Source organism: Silurus aristotelis (genome assembly GCF_946808225.1).
Source record: "Silurus aristotelis genome assembly, chromosome: 24".
In the NCBI taxonomy this organism is placed as follows: Eukaryota; Metazoa; Chordata; class Actinopteri; order Siluriformes; family Siluridae; genus Silurus; species Silurus aristotelis.
Genome location: NC_139597.1, coordinates 17274043 through 17295877, shown reverse-complemented (window position 1 = coordinate 17295877; position 21835 = coordinate 17274043). Strand labels below are relative to the sequence as shown.

At 37.6% G+C, this 21835-nt stretch overlaps 1 protein-coding gene across 1 annotated transcript; it reads right to left on the bottom strand.

Moving 5' to 3' along the window:
• Window positions 1-1219: 1219 nt before the first annotated feature.
• Window positions 1220-9627, bottom strand: LOC310719216 (NLR family CARD domain-containing protein 3-like). The gene is made up of 8 exons (XM_083528692.1): window positions 7870-9627; window positions 7430-7624; window positions 6897-7070; window positions 5559-5732; window positions 5280-5453; window positions 4854-5027; window positions 2047-2220; window positions 1220-1364 (listed from the first exon to the last, which is right to left on the bottom strand). Exons 1-8 carry the CDS (start codon window positions 9597-9599, stop codon window positions 1355-1357), a joined length of 2805 nt encoding a protein of 934 aa, XP_083384818.1. The 5' UTR covers window positions 9600-9627; the 3' UTR covers window positions 1220-1354.
• Between the last annotated feature and the right edge of the window lie 12208 nt (window positions 9628-21835).

The window sequence follows — 21835 nt, the reverse complement described above, 5'->3', positions numbered from 1 at the left end:
GATAATGTAGGAAAAAGCAGACACTTGTACACATTCGATTAAATGATGTACCAAAGCATTCGCAATTTGATCAAAGCAACTAGAAAAGTTTTTATGATGAGCACAAATGACTAAATGATGTGGAGGTTGAACAAGTAGTTTTGAGAATTTCATTTATGACCTGAGAAATCCTCCAATGCGACTGAGAAAAACTGTAATAGAAATTTAAGCTTGACAAATGATTCCAACTGGTTTAACCATGTTGCATTTAATGACTGCAATTAAGTGATACTAAGATGTTTTGTGGTTTTATGACTATTTAGGTAAAACCCATAAAATATATTTTGATCTACATGACAAACTTATATTGTAGGAAACAGCAGACAATTGTACACAATTAATTTAATAGGTGGATCAAAGCATTCACATTTTGATCAAAGCAACAAGTAATGCTTTAATAAAATGCACAAGTGACTACATGATGTGAAGGTTGAACAAGTAGTTTTGAGAATTTAATTTTTTAATTTAAGCTCTAACGCTCCAACGCAACCGAGAAGAACTGCAATTTTAAGCATGTCAAAAAATGAATAAACAAATGAAATAAAACAAACTTGAAATATTTTAAATAAAAAAAGAGCTTAAACAAAAACAAATACAAAAAAACCTTCCAAACACTACAGGAGAAACTTTAACAAAAGATTTATTTATTTATATAAAATTAGTTCAGTCAGAATTGAGGAGACAGTGGATACAAGTGCAGGTGCTGATGGGTAATTGAAATGCACTGTGCTGATTTCAGCATAAGCAAGACATTCAAACAATTACCAAATTGTGTATATATATATATAGATAGATAGATGGATGGATGGATGGATAGATAGATAGATAGATAGATAGATAGATAGATAGATAGATAGATAGATAGATAGATAGATAGATAGATAGATAGATAGATAGATAGATAGATAGATAGATAGATAGATAGATAGATAGATAGATAGATAGATAGATATGGAAAACAAAAGAAAAATACAATGGCTCAGTATTTGTGGGAAGGGTATAAGTAATCTTGCAAATAAATGTGCATTAATGTGCAAATAAAGGTGCAAAGTATAACAAATCTGAACAAAGAAAAAAAGGCACAATGGATGTGAGAAATAGATAGATAGATAGATAGATAGATAGATAGATAGATAGATAGATAGATAGATAGATAGATAGATAGATAGATAGATAGATAGATAGATAGATAGATAGATAGATAGATAGATAGATAGATAGACATTATTGAAATGTATTGTGTGTTTAAAAACATATTTTCTATTTGCCAACATGGAAATGCAGGAACACCGGAGTCTCCATCACACAGAGATGGTCACCACAAACTAAATATAAAACAAAACAAAAAATATCTTCATTAATAACCACAAACTTGACTGTGGAACTTTGTGAGCAATGTTCAATGTGAAGTATTAATGCTGTTTTGCTCACTTTGAGAAAATAACAAACCTTATCCTAGAGTCTTTCACTGTTTTTTTGAAGACCATTTGTTCATAGTTTCACATTTTGTTTACCTTGTTTATGTCATTAGCTAATCACCTGTTCCATTGCCTGATATCAACTACAGATTTTATTCATGTTCTAAATATGTTTGCATTAGTAGTGGAACTACACCTTTAATTGGGTAACTGGGTGTGATGTCGGGTCATTGGGCTTTTAGGTGCAGGTTTTGTATGAAACACAATGTAGTATATGTAATCACAGTCCCTGTAAAGGACTTTAGGGACTACAATGACTTTCAAGCACTAATTTGGGAGACTCTGCCTGACTTCCTGAATTTTGCCTTCACATGGATTTTATATCAACAACCTTCCTGAACACAAAGAAGTATTAAAGATAAAAGCTAAAAAAAAATTCTGATTATAATATTATCTAGCAATGTATTTAAGCAGCTTTACTTTCTAATACGATATTTATTGGAACTAATGAGAAATAATGATAACATGGCTAAAGGCTACATTCTTAAATTTGTAAATAAATTTGTAAAAATAAAGGGTCTTTACTCACATCAGTGTCTGTTCTTTGTAATGTTTTTCTTTAAGAGCAGACAGTAGCTTCTTTCCCGAGTCTCCAATTTTATTATTACAGCGCAGATTCAGTTCTTTCAGGTATGAGGGGTTTAAACTCAGAGCTGAAGTCAGAGCAGCACAGCCTTCATCTGAGACTCCACAATCACTTAACCTGTAGAGGAACACAATGGCTTTAAGAGTGTGCGTGTGTGTGTGTGTGTGTGTGTGTGTGTGTGTGTGTGTGTGTGTGTGTGTGTGTGTGTGTGTGTGTGTGTGTGTGTGCGTGTGTGAGTGTGTGAATGTGTAATACTTAACATTTCATTCAGGCTATACAGGAATTATAAAGTTCTTCTGCACAGTTAGTTACACTGCATCTGGAAAGTATTCACAGGGCTTCCCCTTTTCCACATTTTGTTATGTTACAGACTTATTTCAAAATGCATTCAATTAATTATTTTCCTTAAAATTCTAAAACAAATACCCCATAATGAAAAGGTGAAAGAAGTTTGTTTAACGTCTTGCAAATTAACAAAATAAATAAATAAATAAATAAATAAATAAATAAAAAGAACAGAAAATCGTATGTAATGTACATAAGTATTCACAACATTTTCCATGAAACACAAAATTGATCTCAGGTTCATCCTGTTTCCACTGATCATCCTTAAAATGGTTCTCCAACTTGATTGGAGTCTCCCTGTGGTACATTCAGTTGATTGGACATGATTTGAAAAGGCACACACCTGTTTATTTGAGGTCCCACAGTTATGCTGCATGATAGAGCACAAACCAATGCATGAAGTCTAAGGAATTCTCTGTACACCTTCAAGACAGGATTGTATCGAGGTACAGATTAGGGGAAGGGGACAGCATTGTAGGTCCCAATTAGCACAGTGGCCTCCATCATCCGGAAATGGTAAAGGTTTGGAACCACTCTTTTGGAGCTTTTTCTAGAGCGGAGCTGCCTGGCCAAACAGAGAGATTGGGGGAGAAGGGCCTTAGTCAGGAAGGTGACCAAGAACTCCAATGGTCACTCTGAAAGAGCTCCAGTGTTTCTCTGTGGAAAGAGGAGAACCTTACAGAAGAACAAACATCTCTGCAGCACTCCACCAATCAGGCCTGTATGGTAGAGGGGCAAGACAGAAGCCACTCTTTAATAAAAGGCACATGACAGCCCACCTGGAGTTTGCCAAAAAGCTTACAAAGGACTCTCACACCATAAGAAACAAAATTCTCTGGTCTGATAAATCAAAGATTGAACTCTTGGCCTGAATGCCAAACGTCATGTCTGGAGGAAACCAGGTACCGTTCATCACCTGGCTAATTTAATCCCAACAGTGAAATATGCTTCTGTCAGCATCATTCTGTGGGGATGTATTTCAATGACAGGAACGGGGAGACTAATCAGGATCGAGAGAAAGATGAATACAGCAATAAACAGTGACATCCTTGATGAACACGCCAGTTAATCTTCCAACAGGACAATGACCCTAAGCCCACAACAAGGATAACAAAGGAGTGGCTACAGGACAACTCTGTGAATGTCCTTGAGTGGCTCAGCCAGACCCCAGACTTGAACCTGTTTGAACATCTCTTGAGAAATCTGAAAATGGCTGTGCACCGACACCCCCAATCAAACTTATGGAGCTTGTGGGGTTCTGCAATGAAGAATGGGAGAAACTGCAGAAAAATAGGTGTGTCAAGCCTGTAGCATCATTTTTTTTTTTTTACATATAATTTTTTTTTTTTTAATTGTTAATAAATTTGCAAAGATTTCAAACTTTCACTTTGTCATTATGGGGTATTGTTTGTAGAATTTGTAGAAAAACAATGCATTTAAACCATTTTGGAATAAGGCTATAACATAACAAAATGTGGAAAATTGAAGTGCTGTGAAATCTTTCCGGATGCACTGTACCTAACATACCTAATCAACCAATAAACTGAAAACAGCATAATGCATTTCCATATTTTATAATTTTTTTTTCCTTATTTGTATTTATACATCGTGTTGTGTATACTGTATACTATAGTATGTGTCTATTCTTTAATATATTTGCATTTTTTTTTCTTTGCTGCTAACAGAGAAATTTCCAAACTGTGGAACGAATAAAGGTATATCTTATCTTATCTTATCTTATCTTATCTTATCTTATCTTATCTTATCTTATCTTATCTTTTAAAACATCATGCAGATACAGGTCAAGAGCTTCAATTACTATTCGCATCAAACATCAGAACGGACAAAACCTAATCTTAGAATTTCAGTGCCATCAAACATAGTGTGAATGTTTCAGAGTATCATCAAGGTGTGTTTTGTGCTAATGCTTCTTACATACATTATATACAGTACATCTGACTCATCACTGTGCAGTGAAATGAAACAATCTTCCTTCTCAGATCACCAACTGACTGTTTAGGGGTATAGAAAGGACATTACTCATAATCACACACTTCAGTGCTCATGGTTCTTCTCACTCTCTGGTGTTTTGTATTGGTTTTAAGATTTAGAATCACACTCTTAATATTCTCTTTTGAGTCTGGTTCCTCTCAAGCTTTCTTCCTCATACCATCTAAGGGAGTTTTTCCTTGCCACATTCGCCCCAGGCTTGCTCATCAGGGATAAACACACATAATTCCATTTCATTCTTAAGTTCTGTAAAGCTGCTTTAAGACAATGTCCATTTTGAAAGGCTCTTTAGAAATAAACTTGATAATAAAACAAGCTTTTATTCCACTCTCACTAATGGAGAACGTGTTTTTACAATGCAGCAGGTCATGTGGCCATCACAGAGATGATTTTACCTCAGTATCTCCAGGTTACGAAGAGGATTCTCCAGTACAGCAGAGAGACTCCTTACTCCTGAGTCTCCTATTTTATTGTCAGACAGATTCAGTTCTTTCAGGTGTGAGGGGTTTGCTCTCAAAGCTTTAGTCAGAGCAGCACAGCCTTCATCTGAAACACCACACTTACTCAATCTGTAGAAAAACACATGACACACAACATATTTTCAGCTGGATTTTAAAGTTACTTTTAAAAGGTACATATATAAATACAATATAGTCTATTCTGATACTGGTTCAATATAGAAGTGACATCACATTAAATTATGTGAAATGGCCAAAATAAAGGTGGTCCCTAATTTACAATGGACATGCCTTCTGATGACCCCATTTCATATTTTCAACCTTTTACTAGGGCGCAGGTGACTGTCAGAGAGATTCTCTTACTTCAGTGTCTTTAGTTTATACTGTGGATTTTTCAGTATAGCAGAAAGACACATCACTGCAAGGTCTCCTATTTTATTCCAGGACAGATCCAACTCTCTCAGGTGTGAGGGGTTTGAGTTCAAAGCTGAAGTCAGAGCATGGCAACCTTTATCTGATAAATCACATTCCCACAAACTGTAAGGAAAAATAGTCATATTTTACCTCGGTTTAAGACTTACTTTATCAAATAAAATATTTGTGAAATTATTTTTTGTACAATTTTATTTAAAATGATTTGACCTCAGTTTCTTCAGTGTACAGTGAGGGTTCTCCAGTACAGCAGACAGATTCCTTACTTCCAAGTCTCCTATTTTATTTTTAGACAGATCCAGTTCTTTTAGGTGTGAGGGGTTTGATTTTAGAGCTGAAGTCAAAGCAGCACAGCCTTCATCTGTAAATTGACAATCCTCCAACCTGCAGTAAGACAATATGATACACTCTTCAACAGATAATTTATTTTACATTAAAAGATGGCAAAGCCGATGATTATGTAAACGTTTTATTATTCTGAATCACATGATGACTGATTATAACCTGTTAATTATTTACTTTTTCATGTAAATTTAAATGATTATACTGTGTTATATTTAACTCACTTGTTATATTAAATTAAACAATTTTGATTAACAATACTGCATTAAAACAAATAAATGTCTCATATAAGGTGACCTAAGAACAGCAAGTATTATAGCAGTGCAATGTAAAATCTGATTCAGGTCAAAAGCCCTAGTTATTAGAATCATACCACAATGGCTGCTTTGAGTATTTCAAAGAACTGTTGATCTCATATGTTTTTACGCACAACAGATACAAATTTACACAAAATACTGGAAACAAGACAAAACATTGATTTTTCTGAGAGATCTGTGGATAAAAACATTGGATGGGGAGCATCAGTGGACAGCCACTTTCAGATTTTTTAATTTCTGCCTATTTAATTAATTTCTCAATTTTAACAATATAATATAGAAATAATATAAAAAATGTGTATTGTATTAATTAGTTTTAATCTATTTTATTTTTATAGATTTTATTTTTTATTTAACCCAAGCATTTGTTGTTCACAAATGTTATTAATAATAATAGATGGTAATAAAAAAAAGACAAGCAATTTAATTGATTTGCATTTCTTCCCCCTAACTGTACCGAAACTGAACCGAACCGTGACTGACCAGGGTAAACAGAGGTGAATTTTAGGTTACCATTACGCCACTAAAATATACACATTTTAATGCAAAACTAATCCCAACTAATAAAGAACTAATAAAGAAAACTGTTATTGTGAGCAGACATTGAAGAGCAAAATTTTTGCCTGCTCAAATCTGCTAATTTTATTTTGTTTTAATCACTCTAACTTCATATCACCTGTTTGTAATTCAGGATATTTGAAGAAAACAAGAACAATGAGCCCTAGCAAATGTGTTAACGTCCATTTTCATATCTGAAATACACACTTTATTGCATGTGTTCTGAATTATACCTGTTAATCAATCAATGCATTTATTTCTTCCAATCTTAAAAAGTCATCTGCATTGCCGAGTGAAACTGGTCATGTGACTGTCAGTGAGATGATCTTACCACAGTCTCTCCAGTTTACATTGAGCATTTTCCAGTACAGCAGCGAGACTCTTCACTCCTGAGTCCCCTACATTATTATAGGACAACCTGAGGTCTCTCAAGTGTGAGGGGTTTGAGCTCAGAGCGGAAATCAGAGCAGCACAGCCTTCATACGAGATCCCACAATTACGCAAACTGCAGAGGAAAACAAAGGCACATTGTTCATCTGATCAAATCAACCGATTTTTATTTTGATTACTTTATTGTGAAAATTTGTCTGTTATGTCCATTTAAAACACTTCTAAGCAAATTGTTTCAAAACTTGAGTAGCTGATTACTTGATTTTCTATTTTAAATGCACACGTCTAATTTTAAGTAAAGGCTATTAAATAATATTTCTAAATGAATGAGAAATTATTATTAACCATTAATTACGTGATGAATTAATCTATTTGTTCATCATGCTATACTGTTACTTATATTTATGTTATGAAACACTTCTGTGTACTGCTGCTTTCAGTAAGTTATTGTGAATCTTAAAGCGATGATCTTACCACAGTGTCTCCACTTCACATTGAGGATTCTCCAGAATAGCAGAGAGAATCTTCACTTCAGAGTGTCCTAGTTTATTCTCAGACAAATCCAGTTTTTTCACAATTAGATAGAGTTCTTTTAGATTGGACGTTTGAGAGCTGAGTGCTGAGACCAGAGCAGACCCACTTATCCCTTTAATTTTATTGCACCTGATACTGAAGGAGATAAAAATAATACATAAATAAGGATCACTACTGAAATTATCAAGCAAGTCATCAAAGCTGACACACTTGTCATACAGAAATTCCAACTGTACAAAAGTTAGGCAGTCTGATTTAAGGGACATTACAACGAAATCTAATATTTTACAATCAAACATCTAATCTAAATACACCCAATTGCACTTTATAGCAATGATTCATTGTATTTATCGAGTTGTTTTAGGTCCAGTTTTACTTACATTGCTTTTTTGGATTCTGCAATCACAGGCATCACCTTCAGGAGAACAGCTTCTGTTATATTATCTGTGCTGGTATATTTACTCAGGTCGATTTCTTCCATCTCCTGTGCTGAAGTCAGTAAAACAAACACCAGGGCGGCCCACTGTGCAGAAGAGAGTTCACTTTGTTTTCCAGATTTCAGGTAGTGTTGGATTTCCTCCACTAGAGAATGATCACCCAGTTCATTCAGGCAATGGAACAGATTGATGAATTTTTCTGTAGAGAGATCGTGACTGATCTTTTTCTTGATATATTGTATCGTTTCCTGTTCTGAAGTGCTCTGTGAGCTACTTCCTGTTTGTGTTAATAAGACATTTAAGAGATTCTGATTGGGCTTAGTTGAGAAACCCAGAAGAAAGCGTAGGAAAAGATCCAGATGTCCAGTCTGACTTTTTAAAGCCTGATCTACAGCACTCTTGTGTAAATCTGAGATTGTAATTTCTTTATTCTCTTCAGGAAACCGAATCTCTATAAAAACATGTAACTTTTTCACCATGAAGGTCAGGTGCACATACAGAGCTGCGAGATGCTCCTGAACACTCAGATGAACAAAGCAGTACAGTTTACTCTGGAAAATCCCAAACTCCTCTCTGAAGATCTGTGTACACACACCTGAATACACTGCTGCTTCTGCCACATTAATGCCACACACTCTCAGGTCTTCCTCATAGAAGATTAGGTTTCCTTCCATCACCTGCTGAAAAGCCAGTTGTCCCAGTTTAAGAAGCATTTCTTCATCACTCTCCAGCTTCTTTGAATACTTCTCTCTTATGATGTTTGTCTGAATGATAAGGAAGTGTGTGTACATTTGAGTCAGAGTCTTGGGGATTTCTCCACTCTCTGCTTCACCCAACATTCTCTCTAGAACAGTGGCTGAAATCCAGCAGAAGACTGGGATGTGGCACATGATGTAGAGGCTTCTTAATGCCTTCAGGTGTGTGATGATGTTATTGGCCAGGATCTGATCACTGATTCTCTTCCTGAAATACTCCTCCTTCTGTGGGTCATTGAATCCTCGTATCTCTGTGACTCGATGAACACATTCAGAGGGGATTTGATCAGCTGCTGCTGGTCGGGAGGTGATCCAGATGAGAGCAGAGGGAAGCAGATTCCCTTTAATCAGGTTTATCAGCAGCTCAGGCACTGATGCTGATTCAGTTACATCACACACTCTCATTGTGTTCTGGAAATCTAGAGGAAAACGACACTCGTCCAATCCGTCAAAAATAAACAGAACCTTTTCAAAGCTGTACACTTCAGTTTCTTTTGTTTCCTTACAAAATACACAAAGGAGCTCCATCAGACTCAGTTTTTGGTCTTTCATCAAATTCAGCTCTCTGAAAGGAAGTGGAAATATGAGGTGAATGTCCTGATTTTCTTTCCCTTTAGCCCACTCCAGAATGAACTTCTGCACAGAGACTGTTTTTCCGATTCCAGCGATTCCCTTCGTCAGAACAGTTCTGATGGGTTCATCTTGTTTAGATAAGGGCTTAAAGATGTCATTGCATTTGATTGGTGTGTCCTCTGTTGTTGTTCTCCTGTCTGTTGCCTCAATCTGTCTCACCTCATGTTGTTTATTGACTCCTCCACTGTCTCCCTCTGTGATGTAGAGATCTGTGTAGATCTCATTAAGGTTTGTTTGGTTTCCCTGGTTTATTATCACTTCATTTAAACACTGAAACTTCTTCATCAGATTTAATTTGAATTTTTTTTTAAATTCATTTACAGCAGAAGATTCCTTCTCGTGCCTGTGAAAATGTGAAACAGAAAGATGTCATGAGCCATTGGGTTTATTTTTAGACTTTAAGATCACACTTTTTCTGAATAGTTTCTTTGTCTTTGATGTTTGTTTTCTAAAAATTACTCACTCTGCAGTTACAGCAGAGAGAATTATAATACTGATGTCAGTCATCTTGGTGGTTTTAATCTTTTCTTTAATTCTTTTTTAATTATTGTCTTTTAAAGCTACAGTGATGGGAACAGTGCCCTACAGATGTTAGAGGACAGCACTGAAAGAAATATGATCACAGGTGCAAAGACAATAATTTTCAACATTTCTGAATATAACATGCAAAATACATGCAAAGACACCTTTATCCAGATAGACTTATAATTGACTCACTCATACACTGAACAGTTGAGAGTTAGGGGCCTTGCTCAGGGACCTAGCAATGGCATCTTGGCACTATTTAGATTTCAACCAGCGAGCTACCAATTTAAAAAAAATAGATAAATGTATAAATCTTTATGCCTAAATCCAATAAACAAATTTTTTTTTTTAATATTTGAAGTTGGAAACCAGACCATGACTATATCGATGAAATTCAATTTACTGCCTCACAGCTCTAGGCTACCCAGTGACTGGTTGTGTGGTGTTTCACATATTATTTTCTTGTCTATGTAGGTTTCAACTGGGTTCTCTGGTTTCAAATATTTGTAAATTTTTTTGTTTATTGGATTTAGGCATAAAGATTTATACATTTATCATTTTTTTTTATTGATAGCTTGCTGGTTGAAATCTAAATAATGGCAAGATGCCAACAAGATTTAAGAATTCAAGATTCAAAAATTCATAATTAATAGATTTCTGTTAGTCTGCAGACTCTACACCTTTCTAACTGTTTCAGCCATGTTTCAGAATTGGGTTGTGTAATCTTTTTCGTTATTGTTAAATAATATATTAAGGTTAAGCAGGTACATGTTGTATTATTTAAAAAAAAATGGAGACACTGTGTAGAATGTTTATAAAAATAAAATGCAATCATGTGCAAATCCCATTAACCCCATATTTTATTCGAAATAGAAAATGGAAAACATAGAAAATGTTTAAACTGAAAAAATAAACAATTTTAAGGAAATAATTTGAATGGAAAAAAAAAGTGTTACTAAAAGAAACCACTTTCTCCAACTAATTTGATTAATTGCCAACTGGTCAATAACATGATTTGGACTGTCTAAGAGAGGCAGAATCTCTCAGAAGGGAAGAATCGCAAAGTTTCACCAAACCTTAACATACAATTTGAAAATGTTTAGATATTCATCAACTATAGTACATAATTATTCTTTAAAGAGTGCAAAAATATAAAAATCTTTGAAGTTGGAAGGAAACCAGAGGAAGCCCACATAAACAAGAAAAGAACATGGGGAGCCTTGAGCTGTGATGCAGTAACATCTTTTCAATCAAAATAGTATTTATTCAATAATTTATAATTAACAGTTTGTCAGTCTGCAGACTCCATATCTTTCTAAATGTTTCAGCCTTGTTTCAGACTTGAGTTGTGTAAACTGCTGATTTTCGTTATTGTTAAAAAATAATATACGAAGTTTAAGCAAATACATGACATTATTCAATCCCAATTTCACAAAATGTTGGGACACTGTATAAAATGTTAAAACAGAATGCAATCATGTGCAAATGCTAGTGTGGAGTTTAAATGTGATTTTCTAAACCAGTGAAGTCTGTGTTCATTACTTATGGTCTGTAATCTCAGTTCAGCAGAAACAAAAGCACTTTAGCTTTTTTCTTTGATTTCTTTCATATATCCTTTTTATTTATTTAGAATGTGTCCAATAAAAATGTTGTCTACACTCTTTAGTCTGGCAAAAAGCATCAATTCATGTTTTTAGGTATATAATTGCCCGGACCTCAGCTGGCGAGGAGGGTTTATTTAATGGACCTCAAGCAATTATAGTTGAAGACCCCTGATCTACAGTATATATATCATCAAAAAATTCTGAGAATCAGGATACATCTCTTTCCATAAGGAACAACACTGATGTAGTCCCACACAACAGAATAAACAATATAAATACAAATAATACATTCTAGTTTTCTGCTTAACTTTAGCAATGACATTAACACTGAGGAGATGTTACCTTTGTTGAGAGGAATAATCTCCATCTTTAAACTCTACTAAGAGACCCATAGATTGTTCACTTTTCATGGAGATACAGCTGGGTGTTGGTGATTCTGAACTTTCATCCTGGAGCACACTGCAACATTATAGACAGTGATTCAGAAAATCTTTCATTGTTTCATATACACGCTACTTTTCTTTTTAATTTTTTTTTTTTTACAGAAATTGATCAACTACTGAGGACTCAATGAATTGTTCCACAATCGGGAACATCGAGCTGCGTAGCAGCACTTTGGAAACACCTCCACGTTGGCCACGCTCTGAACCGCGTGTGAAATCTGGCCAATAGGCAAGACGTGACGTCATCGGCGGGCGATGTCGCGTAAACCAGGAAGCTACAAAATGGCTGTGCGGCGGTAGCGAAATTAGCATTTGCTTGTTCAGGTAAGCGCTTTGTGTGTGTATCTGTGCAGTCATGAGCTTACGTGCAGGCAGAATTCATGACCCGCTTCATTTTGGCACACGCAGCTGATGTGTTGTTTGCTTAGCTTAGGAGCATGCTTAGTCGGCCCTCGAGGGAGTCGACTGTTAGCATTTTAGCCATTTGGCTATGCGCTCCCGGCTGCTGGCCGAGCTCCACTTCCCCGGGAAGAGTGCTTGTTCGGCAGTTCCTTCTTCTCTTCTTCTCTTCTTCTCTTCTCTTCCCTTCCCAGGTGGTGCATTGCTAAAGGCTATACCAGAATAACCCGCTATGGGAGATGGTGAGGGATTCAGCTCTGGGACTGACGTTTAGGAGTTACGTCGCGCTGCGACCTGACCCTCGGGGCCACCAAGGTATGGCATGGCGATTAATCGGTCAATGTCAGCCACAGAGTGGTTTCTGTGGCTTACCATGTGTGCAGAGATTTCCGACAGGGACAGGGTCCTGGTTGTGTTTCAGTGCACACAGCCCCCCTCCAGTGAAAAATGGTTGCGACTGGTTGATATTGGCTCGATCAGAGCGCCAGGCAGTCCGGCATCAAGATGTCGTTCTTGCCTGTGTGAAGGGACTGGAGCTAAGACTAGATGCTGAGAAGTGTGTGCTTTGAGAAAACCACCTTCCTTGGTGTAGTGCTGCAGTCAGGAGAGTAAGGAAAGGCCAGTCACTCACTGTAAAGCAGTTCCAGAGGCTGCTGAGTCTCATGGCGGCAGCGTCCAGTGTGATTCCACTCGGCCTGCTCCATATGAGACCCCTCCAGTGGTGGCCCCGGGGCAAAGGTTTCTTCCGGAGAGAGTATCCACACTGTACCATCAAGGTCTCGTGGTGGGCCCTTCGAGTCTTAGATGTGTGGAGAGACCTGGCGTTCCTGTCCTGAGGCCCCAGTCATGAGTGGCCGCTCCACCCAGGGTCTGTGGAGCGGGCCGCGTCTCTCATGGCACATAAGCAGCCTGCGAGCACTGGACACTTACTTATTGGCCGGATTTCACATGTGGTTCAGAGCGTGGCCAATGCGGGGGCGTTCTCAAAATACGTAAACTGGAGACGTTTATGTTCAAGTGATTTTCATTAAAAGTACTAAAATCATTTGCATTTGGTTAAATTATTGTGGTGGTCATAGATATGTAATGATTACTATACAAGAACATTGTTGATTACCTTTTTTTTGTGGGTGGGGAACCATTATCTGTGAAAGCCATCTTTTGAATATTAGTAACGTATGTACAAAGAAGAGTCTGATTTTTTTCTACTGGAATGGATCACACTCCTATGAAACACAGAAATAAATGCGCAGTTGAACAATTTTACTTGACTTGGATATGAATCATAATTTCAAGTACAACACAGCAGAGTCTGGTGAAGTATCACTCATCAGTAGTTCATTAGTCACTTCTGCACACATAATTAACTGAAGAAATAAAATATTACTTGAAATTACAAAATTATGAATTAACTTTTAAAGACATGCATTGCAGATGGAGATTATTTACAAAAAATGTTTCCCCAAACATGTCCCTTTTTCATGCATGAGAATTTGAAAAGAGGAAGCTGAAAGGTCTTTTTTACATATCAAATAAAAAACATGTTTTGCAGGTAGTCTGTACCAGTAACAACTGCCATTTATACACAAGCATTTTATTATATATCCTGAAGAATAGTCATTTTATAATAATAAAATCACTCAGCTTTAGTAAACAGTCCCTATTGTATGACATTAATATCTGTAAAGTCTGTTGTTTTCCTTATTTTTTTCCACTGACTTCACAAAATGGAAACACTTCCAGTTTCAAGTGCTGACTAATTTTACATAATTTAACTTTAGAACCTACAGCTCATTGTAAGATACCAGCAGTGATATACCCTGTAGTTTACTTAAATAGAAAAGAAATAGCAGTAATTGTATTTTTACATATTTAAATTTGTCTTTAGTACCCTCAAAAAGTAAAAAAAAAAAAAAAAAAAAAGTTTTTTTAATTTCACAAAAAAACCAGTTAGATATAACTTTACTCTAGTGATACTTACCTTGATATTTAACTATTACCTTTTTACAGATTTTTTTTTTCTTCCATTTTCCAACTGCCTGACAAAAAGTGGAAGGCAAGTGAGAAATGCTTTCACTTCAGGAGGGTGGATTCATTGCATTATGTGTCAAGTAGAATGAATCGACTCTTTGAACTGAATCTTTTGGAGAAACGATTTACAGATTGAAACTCCCTGCTGAAAATTCATTAGTATTCTCTTTTCATGATTTCTCTTTTTTCTTAAGTTTTCTAACCTGGACCTCAGTGCAATAGGACCATAATGGGGACCCATTTAGTTGTGTCCTTTCAATGTGAAAAGCCCTTCGTACCTCTTGATGTCGATTTGTACTCCATAAAACATATAACAAAAAGGCTGAAGAATGTCACACATACATCAAATCATTTAAAAACAATTTTTACATTTACTTAATATTTAACAGGTCCTTTGTGATAAATATGCACAAATTTGTGAGTTTTTAAAATTTCCGGTGCACATTTTAAATATATCACAATATGTCATCAACGTATTAAGATATACTATACATATTTTGAGCGGTTTCACTTAAACAGTACTACACTAGGGTATTTTAAAGCAATACAAACAATATTCTTTTAAAAGAGTAGGTATTACAGTCCTATTTTAATTAGACACCATTAATTTCATAATTAACTTTGCATGACTAGTATAAATCATGACACATATGGATTAAAAGCTTATTGCACAGAAGCCATATAACATTGGTCTGTACATTACATTTGATCAGGAAGAATAAATGAATATGCACAGAATTAACTATGTACAAAATTATTTAAATATATTTCACACTGTCAATAATCTCTCTGGTATGTTGACTAGCGTAAAACATGTGCCAAATCAAATATGAGGCTCACGAAAGAGAACTTTATGCCGAGTCGGTCGAGGCCCGGGTTACCAAGTCAAGTCAAGTTTATTTGTATAGCGCTTTTCACAACAGACATTGTATCAAAGCAGCTTAACACAAATCAACAGTTAAGGTGAATGGTGTGAATTTGTCCCTGATGAGCAAGCCCGTGGCAAGGAAAAACTCCCTTAGATGTTATGAGGAAGAAACCTTGAGAGGAACCAGACTCAAAAGGGGAACCCATCCTCATTTGGGTGACATCAAGAGTTTGATCATAAATCTTTCAACAATACAGAACACTGGAGAGTGAGAACTAACATGAGTACTGGAGTATAAGATTATAAGTGATGTTCTTTCTGCAGTCTTATACAGTCTATATGGTTAGTAGCTCCTAGTTTTATAAGCTCAGCATTTGTGATCATCACAGATCCAGCATCAGCTTCTCCATGCCAGAGCCTTTAAACACTCCAGGAGGTCCAATGTCAAACTCCACCCATGTAGCGGGATCCAAATGGCACTGGTACGTCTCTAGATGGTTCGGGATGTTTGCGAGTTCGGCATCTACTTCTTCAAAGGTCCGTAATCATCACGAGGAGGGAGGTGACTGAAGCTGGCCAAACCTCAGGGTGTCTCGGGATGGGGAGAGAAAGAGAAGCAGTGGAGAGGAATTAGCGTAGCTGCTGTTCATGATATTAACAGCACAAGTTGATAATGTGCATGTGATCAGATGTTCTGGAGCACAAAGTTATGATATGTGATGTGTGTTATGTGTAGGCTTTGCTAAAAAGATATGTTTTTGTTCTGCACTTAAACTGGGAGAGTGTATCTGAACCCCGAACACTGTCAGGAAGACTATTCCAGAGTTTAGGAGCTAAATGTGAAAATGCTCTACCGCCTTTAGTGGACTTTGCTATTCTAGGAACTACTAGAAGCCCAGAGTTTTGAGATCTCAGGGAGCGTGGGGGATTGTAACGTGTTAAAAGACTGGATAGATACATAGGAGCCAAACCATTTAGTGCTTTATAAGTGAGAAGTAATAGTTTGTAGTCTATTCAAAACTTAACAGGAAGCCAATGTAGGGACGATAAGATTGTGGTTATGTGATCATATTTTCTTGACCTTGTGAAAACTCTGGCTGCTGCATTCTGGACTAACTGAAGCTTGTTTATTAATGATGCAGGACATCCACCTAGTAATGCATTACAGTAGTCTATTCTGGAGGTCATAAACGCATGAACGAGCTTCTCTGCATCGGATATAGACAACATGTTTCTTAACTTAGAAATATTTCTAAGGTGAAAGAAGGCTGTTTTTGTAACTTGGTTGATATGATATTTGAAAGACAATTTGCTGTCTAAAATAACTCCCAGGTCTTTTACCGTTGAACTAGTGGTTACAGAACATCCGTCTAACTGCAGGTTGAGATGCTGGAGCTTCTGTATACTAGTTTTTGGGCCGATGAGCAAAATCTCAGTCTTATCAGAATTTAAAAGTAGAAAGTTATGGGTCATCCAATCTCTTATTTCCTTAACACACTCAGTTATCCGAGTTAATTGAGCTGTATCGCCTGGTTTAGATGAGCTATATAGCTGAGTATCATCAGCATAACAATGGAAGCTAATTCCATGCCTTCTAATAATATTTCCTAACGGAAGCATGTATATTGTGAAGAGCAGGGGTCCTAGAACTGAACCTTGCGGCACGCCATAATTTACTTGCATTAGCCTGGATAGCTCTCCATTTAAATCTACGAAATGGTAACGATCGGACAGGTAGGATTTAAATCAGCTTAATGCCTGTCCCTGAATGCCGATGTAATTTTGTAAGCGATCTAGGAGGAGATCATGGTCTATAGTGTCGAATGCAGCACTAAGATCTAGTAGAACCAACAACGAAATGAAGCCTTGGTCTGAAGCTAAAAACAGGTCATTAGTGATTTTAACTAGAGCAGTTTCTGTGCTATGATGGGGCCTAAAACCTGACTGAAATTCTTCAAAGATATTGTTCTCTTGCAGGTAGGAACATAACTGGGCAGCGACAATCTTTTCTAAAATCTTAGACATAAATGGGAGATTTGAAATTGGTCTGTAATTCGATAGCGTGTTTGGATTCAGATTAGGTTTTTTAATGAGAGGCTTAATAACTGCTAACTTGAGGGATTTAGGGACATGTCCTAACGATAGTGAAGAGTTAATAATATTCAGAAGAGGTTCACCAGTTGTATATAACACTTCCTTCAGTAATTTAGTAGGAATTGGATCTAACTGACATGTTGTCGATTTAGCTTTGGCAATAACATTATACGGCTCTTCCTGTCCTATACATGTAAAACAGTGGAGTTGTGGAGTTGAAGGTAACACTGTCTCAGGAGATGCTGTCAGAGGTTGAACTTGCACAATTGTTTTTCTAATGTCTAATCTATTTTTTCAGTGAAGAAATTCCTTACTACTAAAAAGTCCTTACTACTAAACTGTGATGGAACACAATTTTTTTAGAGCCCTGATTTGTAGTTAGTTTAGCTACAGTACCGAAAAGGAGCCTGGGATTGTTTTTGTTATTTTCTATGAGTTTGCTCAGGTGTTCAGCTCTAGCAGCTTTTAGCGCCTGTCTGTAGCTGAGCATACTGTCTTTATACGCAATTCTAAATACCTCCAATTTAGTTTTCCTCCATTTTCTCTCCAGATTACATGCTGTTCTCTTGAGGGCATGCATATGACTATTATACCAAGGTGCAGGTGCTTGTTCTCTAACCTTTTTTAACCGGATGGGGGCAACGGTGTTTAATGTGCTAGTGAGGATAAGGTTTATGTTGTTAGTTATTTCATCAAGATTATTATCAGTTATGGGTTTAGGCTGAAATTGAGATAAATCAGGCAGGTTATTTATGAATCTGTCCTTAGTGTTGGGAACAATATTTCTACCAGGTCGATACCGTGGTGAAACACGGCTAATCTGCTCTACCGGTAGTGTGTACAGTATAAGGTAATGGTCTGTGATGTCATCACTCTGAGGTAAAATATCTATATCAGTGACGTCTGCTCCGTGGGATATTATTAAGTCTAGTGTGTGGTTAAAACGGTAAATTGGTCTGGTGACGTTTTGTTTAACCCCAAAAGAGTTTAGTAAATCGACAAATGATAATCCTAGGGCATCGTTTGCATCATCTACATGAATATTAAAATCTCCTACAAGCAGCACTTTATCAAAATTGATCAAGAGATCGGATAGAAAACAAGCAAACTCTTGAAGAAAATCAGCGTAGGGTCCTGGGGGTCTGTACACGGTGACCAGAGCGAGTTTTCTATGCATGTCTGAAAGTACAATTTTAAGAACAAGCACTTCAAATGATTTAAAGCTGAATCCTAATCTCTGACTAACATTAAGAAAGGCACTATAAATGGTTCCTACACCCACCCAGAACCCCCCCCCCACCACCACCACCACCACCACCAGTCTGACGGGGCTCATGCTTATAAACATATCCTGACGGTGTCGACTCGTTTAGACCCATATAATCACCTGGTTTAATCCAGGTCTCAGTGAGACAGAGTGCATCGAGATTATTATCTGTGATCATCTCATTTACAATCAGTGCTTTGGGTGCAAGTGATCTAATGTTTAAAAGACCAAACTTTAGAACTTTTTGGTGTTTGCTTATCTGGCATTTTTTAGTTTTAACTGCAATAAGATTATTTCTGGATCTTGTGTATTTAATTCTTGGTTTTACTACCCGAGGAATAGATACGGTTTCTATAAACTGGGCTGTGTGTGAACTTGTAACTATTTGGTCTGTAGTATGCGTGTTCTTATAGTTGAAGATTTCCTGATGTCTTACCAGTCAGATGGTGTGAAGTATCCTAGAGAAGTTATCTGATAGCACTGCTGCTCCAACTCTGCTGGGGTGCAGGCCATCAGGGCGGAAGAACCTAGGACGCTCCCAGAAACAGTTCCAGTTATTAACAAAGAGAAGTTTATGTTCTCGACACCATGACTGTAACCATTCATTTAGAGCTAAAAGTCTACTAAACTTCTCAGCCCCTCGCTGGTAAGTGGGAAGAGGTCCTGACACAATGATCCTCGTTGTGTGTGATGTGCTGCGTACCGTCTCCACCAGGATCCTGAAGTCCCTCTTTAAGATCTCTGTCAACCGTCACAGGTATCATTAGCCAACAGGAAGAGTTTAGTAAGAGTGTAGGGGAGGTAAAAAGAGTTTCTGATAGGGTGATGAACGTGAAGCTGGAAGTGTGGCGTGATGATAAATGTCATCAGTGCTTATGCTCCACAAGTGGGTTGTGAGATGGAGGAGAAGGAAAAATTCTGGAGTGAGTTAGATGAAGTGGTAGATGGTGTACCTAGGAATGAAAGATTGTTGATTGGGTCAGATTTCAATGGGCATGTAGGTGAAGGGAACAGAGGTGAAGAGGAGTTGATGGTAGGTATGGCTTTAAGGAGAGGAATGTGGAAGGGCAGATGGTGGTAGATTTTGCTAAAAGGATGGAAATGGCAGTGGTGAACACTTATTTTAAGAAGAAGGAGGATCATAGGGTGACATATAAGAGTGGAGGAAGGTGCACACAAATGGACTATGTAGGAGATGCAACCTGAAGGAGATTGGAGACTGTAAGGTGTTGGCAGGGGACAGTGTAGCTAGACAGCATCAAATGGTGGTCTGTAGGATGGATTTGGAGGTGAAGACAGAAAGAAGAATAAGATGGTGGAAACTGAAGGAGGAAGACTGTAGTAAGAGATTCAGGGAAGAGGTCAGACAGGGGCTCGGTGGTGGTGAAGAGGTGCTGGATGATTGGGCAACTACTGCAGAAGTGATAAGGGAGACAGCTAGAAAGGTAGAAAGGAAGACAGAGACATGGTGGTGTAATGAGGAAGTGCAGGACAGCAGAAGGAGAAAGAGGTTGGCAAAACAGAATTTGGATCGACAGAGTGATGAGAAAAGTAGGCAGGAGTACAAGGAGATGCGGCAGCAGGTAAAGAGGGATGTGGTGAAAGCCAAGGAAAAGGCATATAAGGAGCTGTATGAGAAGTTGGGCACTAAAGAAGGAGAAAAGGATTTGTACCGATTGGCCAGGCAGAGGAACCGAGCTGGAAAGGATGTGCTGCAAGTTAGAGCAATAAAGGATGGAGATGGAAATGTGTTGACTAGTGAGGAGAGTGTGTTGAGAAGATGGAGAGAGTATTTTCAGCAGCTGATGAACGAGGAAAATGAGAGAGAGAAAAGGTTGGATGGTGTAGGGATGGTGAAGCAGGATGTGGATAAGATTAGTAAGGAGGAAATGAGAGCAGGTTGACGGATAAGGTCAGACATGAGTCTTCGTGGACTATGATGTTTGCGGATGATATTGTTATTTGTGGTGAGGGTAGGGAGCAGGTTGAGAAAAGCCTGGAGAGGTGGAGGTATGCGCTGGAGAGAAGGGGATTGAAAGTCAGTAGGAGTAACACAGAGTACATGTGTGTGAATGAGAGGGAGGGCAGTAAAGGGGTGCGGTTGCAGGGAGAAGAGGTGGAGAAGGTGGAAGAGTTCAGGTACCTGGGGTCGACAGTGCAGATTAATGGAGAGTGTGTTAGAGAAGTGGAGAAAAGAGTGCAGGCAGGGTGGAGTGGGTGGAGAAGATTGATAGCAGGAGTGATTTGTGATAGAAGGGTGTCTGCAAGAGTGAAAGAGAAAATGTATAGGACTGGTGAGACCTGCCATCTTGTATGGTTTAGGGACAGTGGCATTGACTAAAATACACTAGGTGGAACTGAAGGTGGCAGAGCTGAAGATTGAGATTTTCATTGGGAGTAACGAGGATGGAAAGCATAAAAAATTTGTTTATTAGTCGGACTGCGCTTGTTGGACATTTTGGGGACAAGATGAGAGAGGCCCAATTGAGATGGTTTGAACATGTGCAGAGGAGGGTCATGGGGTATATCGGTAGGAGAATGCTGAGGATGGAGCTGCCAGGAAGGAGAAAAAGAGGAAGGCCACGGAGGAGGTGTATGGATGTGGTTTGGGAAGACATGCAGGAATTTGGTTTGAAAGAGGCAGATGTAGAGGTCAGAGTATTATGGAGACGGATGATCCACTTTATCGACCCCTAATCGGAGCAGACGAAAGAAGATTTTTATACAGACAATCCACTTGCAAAATCTTCTGCACTGTACTGACTAACGTTGCGATACGATGCCACTGTGTTTGCTGTTTGGACAATTACTGTGTCTAATATTTACTTGTCTCATGTTGTCTTCAGTTTCTTAGCTCTAAATGTGCACTTTGTGTTGTTAGTTTAAAGTTTAGAATGTAGTTCAGTGTTTCCTTTGGTAATTTATTTTCTTGATGTAGCACCTTGGTCCTGGGAAAATGTTTAGTTTTCGCAGTTGGAGATTTCTGTCTGTGATGCAGCGCTCTGTTATACTGCATTTCTCTATAATATTGATAGTATAATATTGATGGTAGCACACCATTGAAGACCTAGGTGTAAAATGCTCAGCCCACCACTGAGTAAACCCACTGGCTCAAATGCATTCATATAGTAACACAGAGCCTCAGTGAATGCTAATTACTGTATGCTTAAATATACAGAAATGATTAAAATAATGTACCTTTCAAGCTACACTCATACTGTAATGAATCATGATCTTTCTTGTAACATCTAGAATCTAGGTACCGTAATTTCCGGACTATTAAACGCACC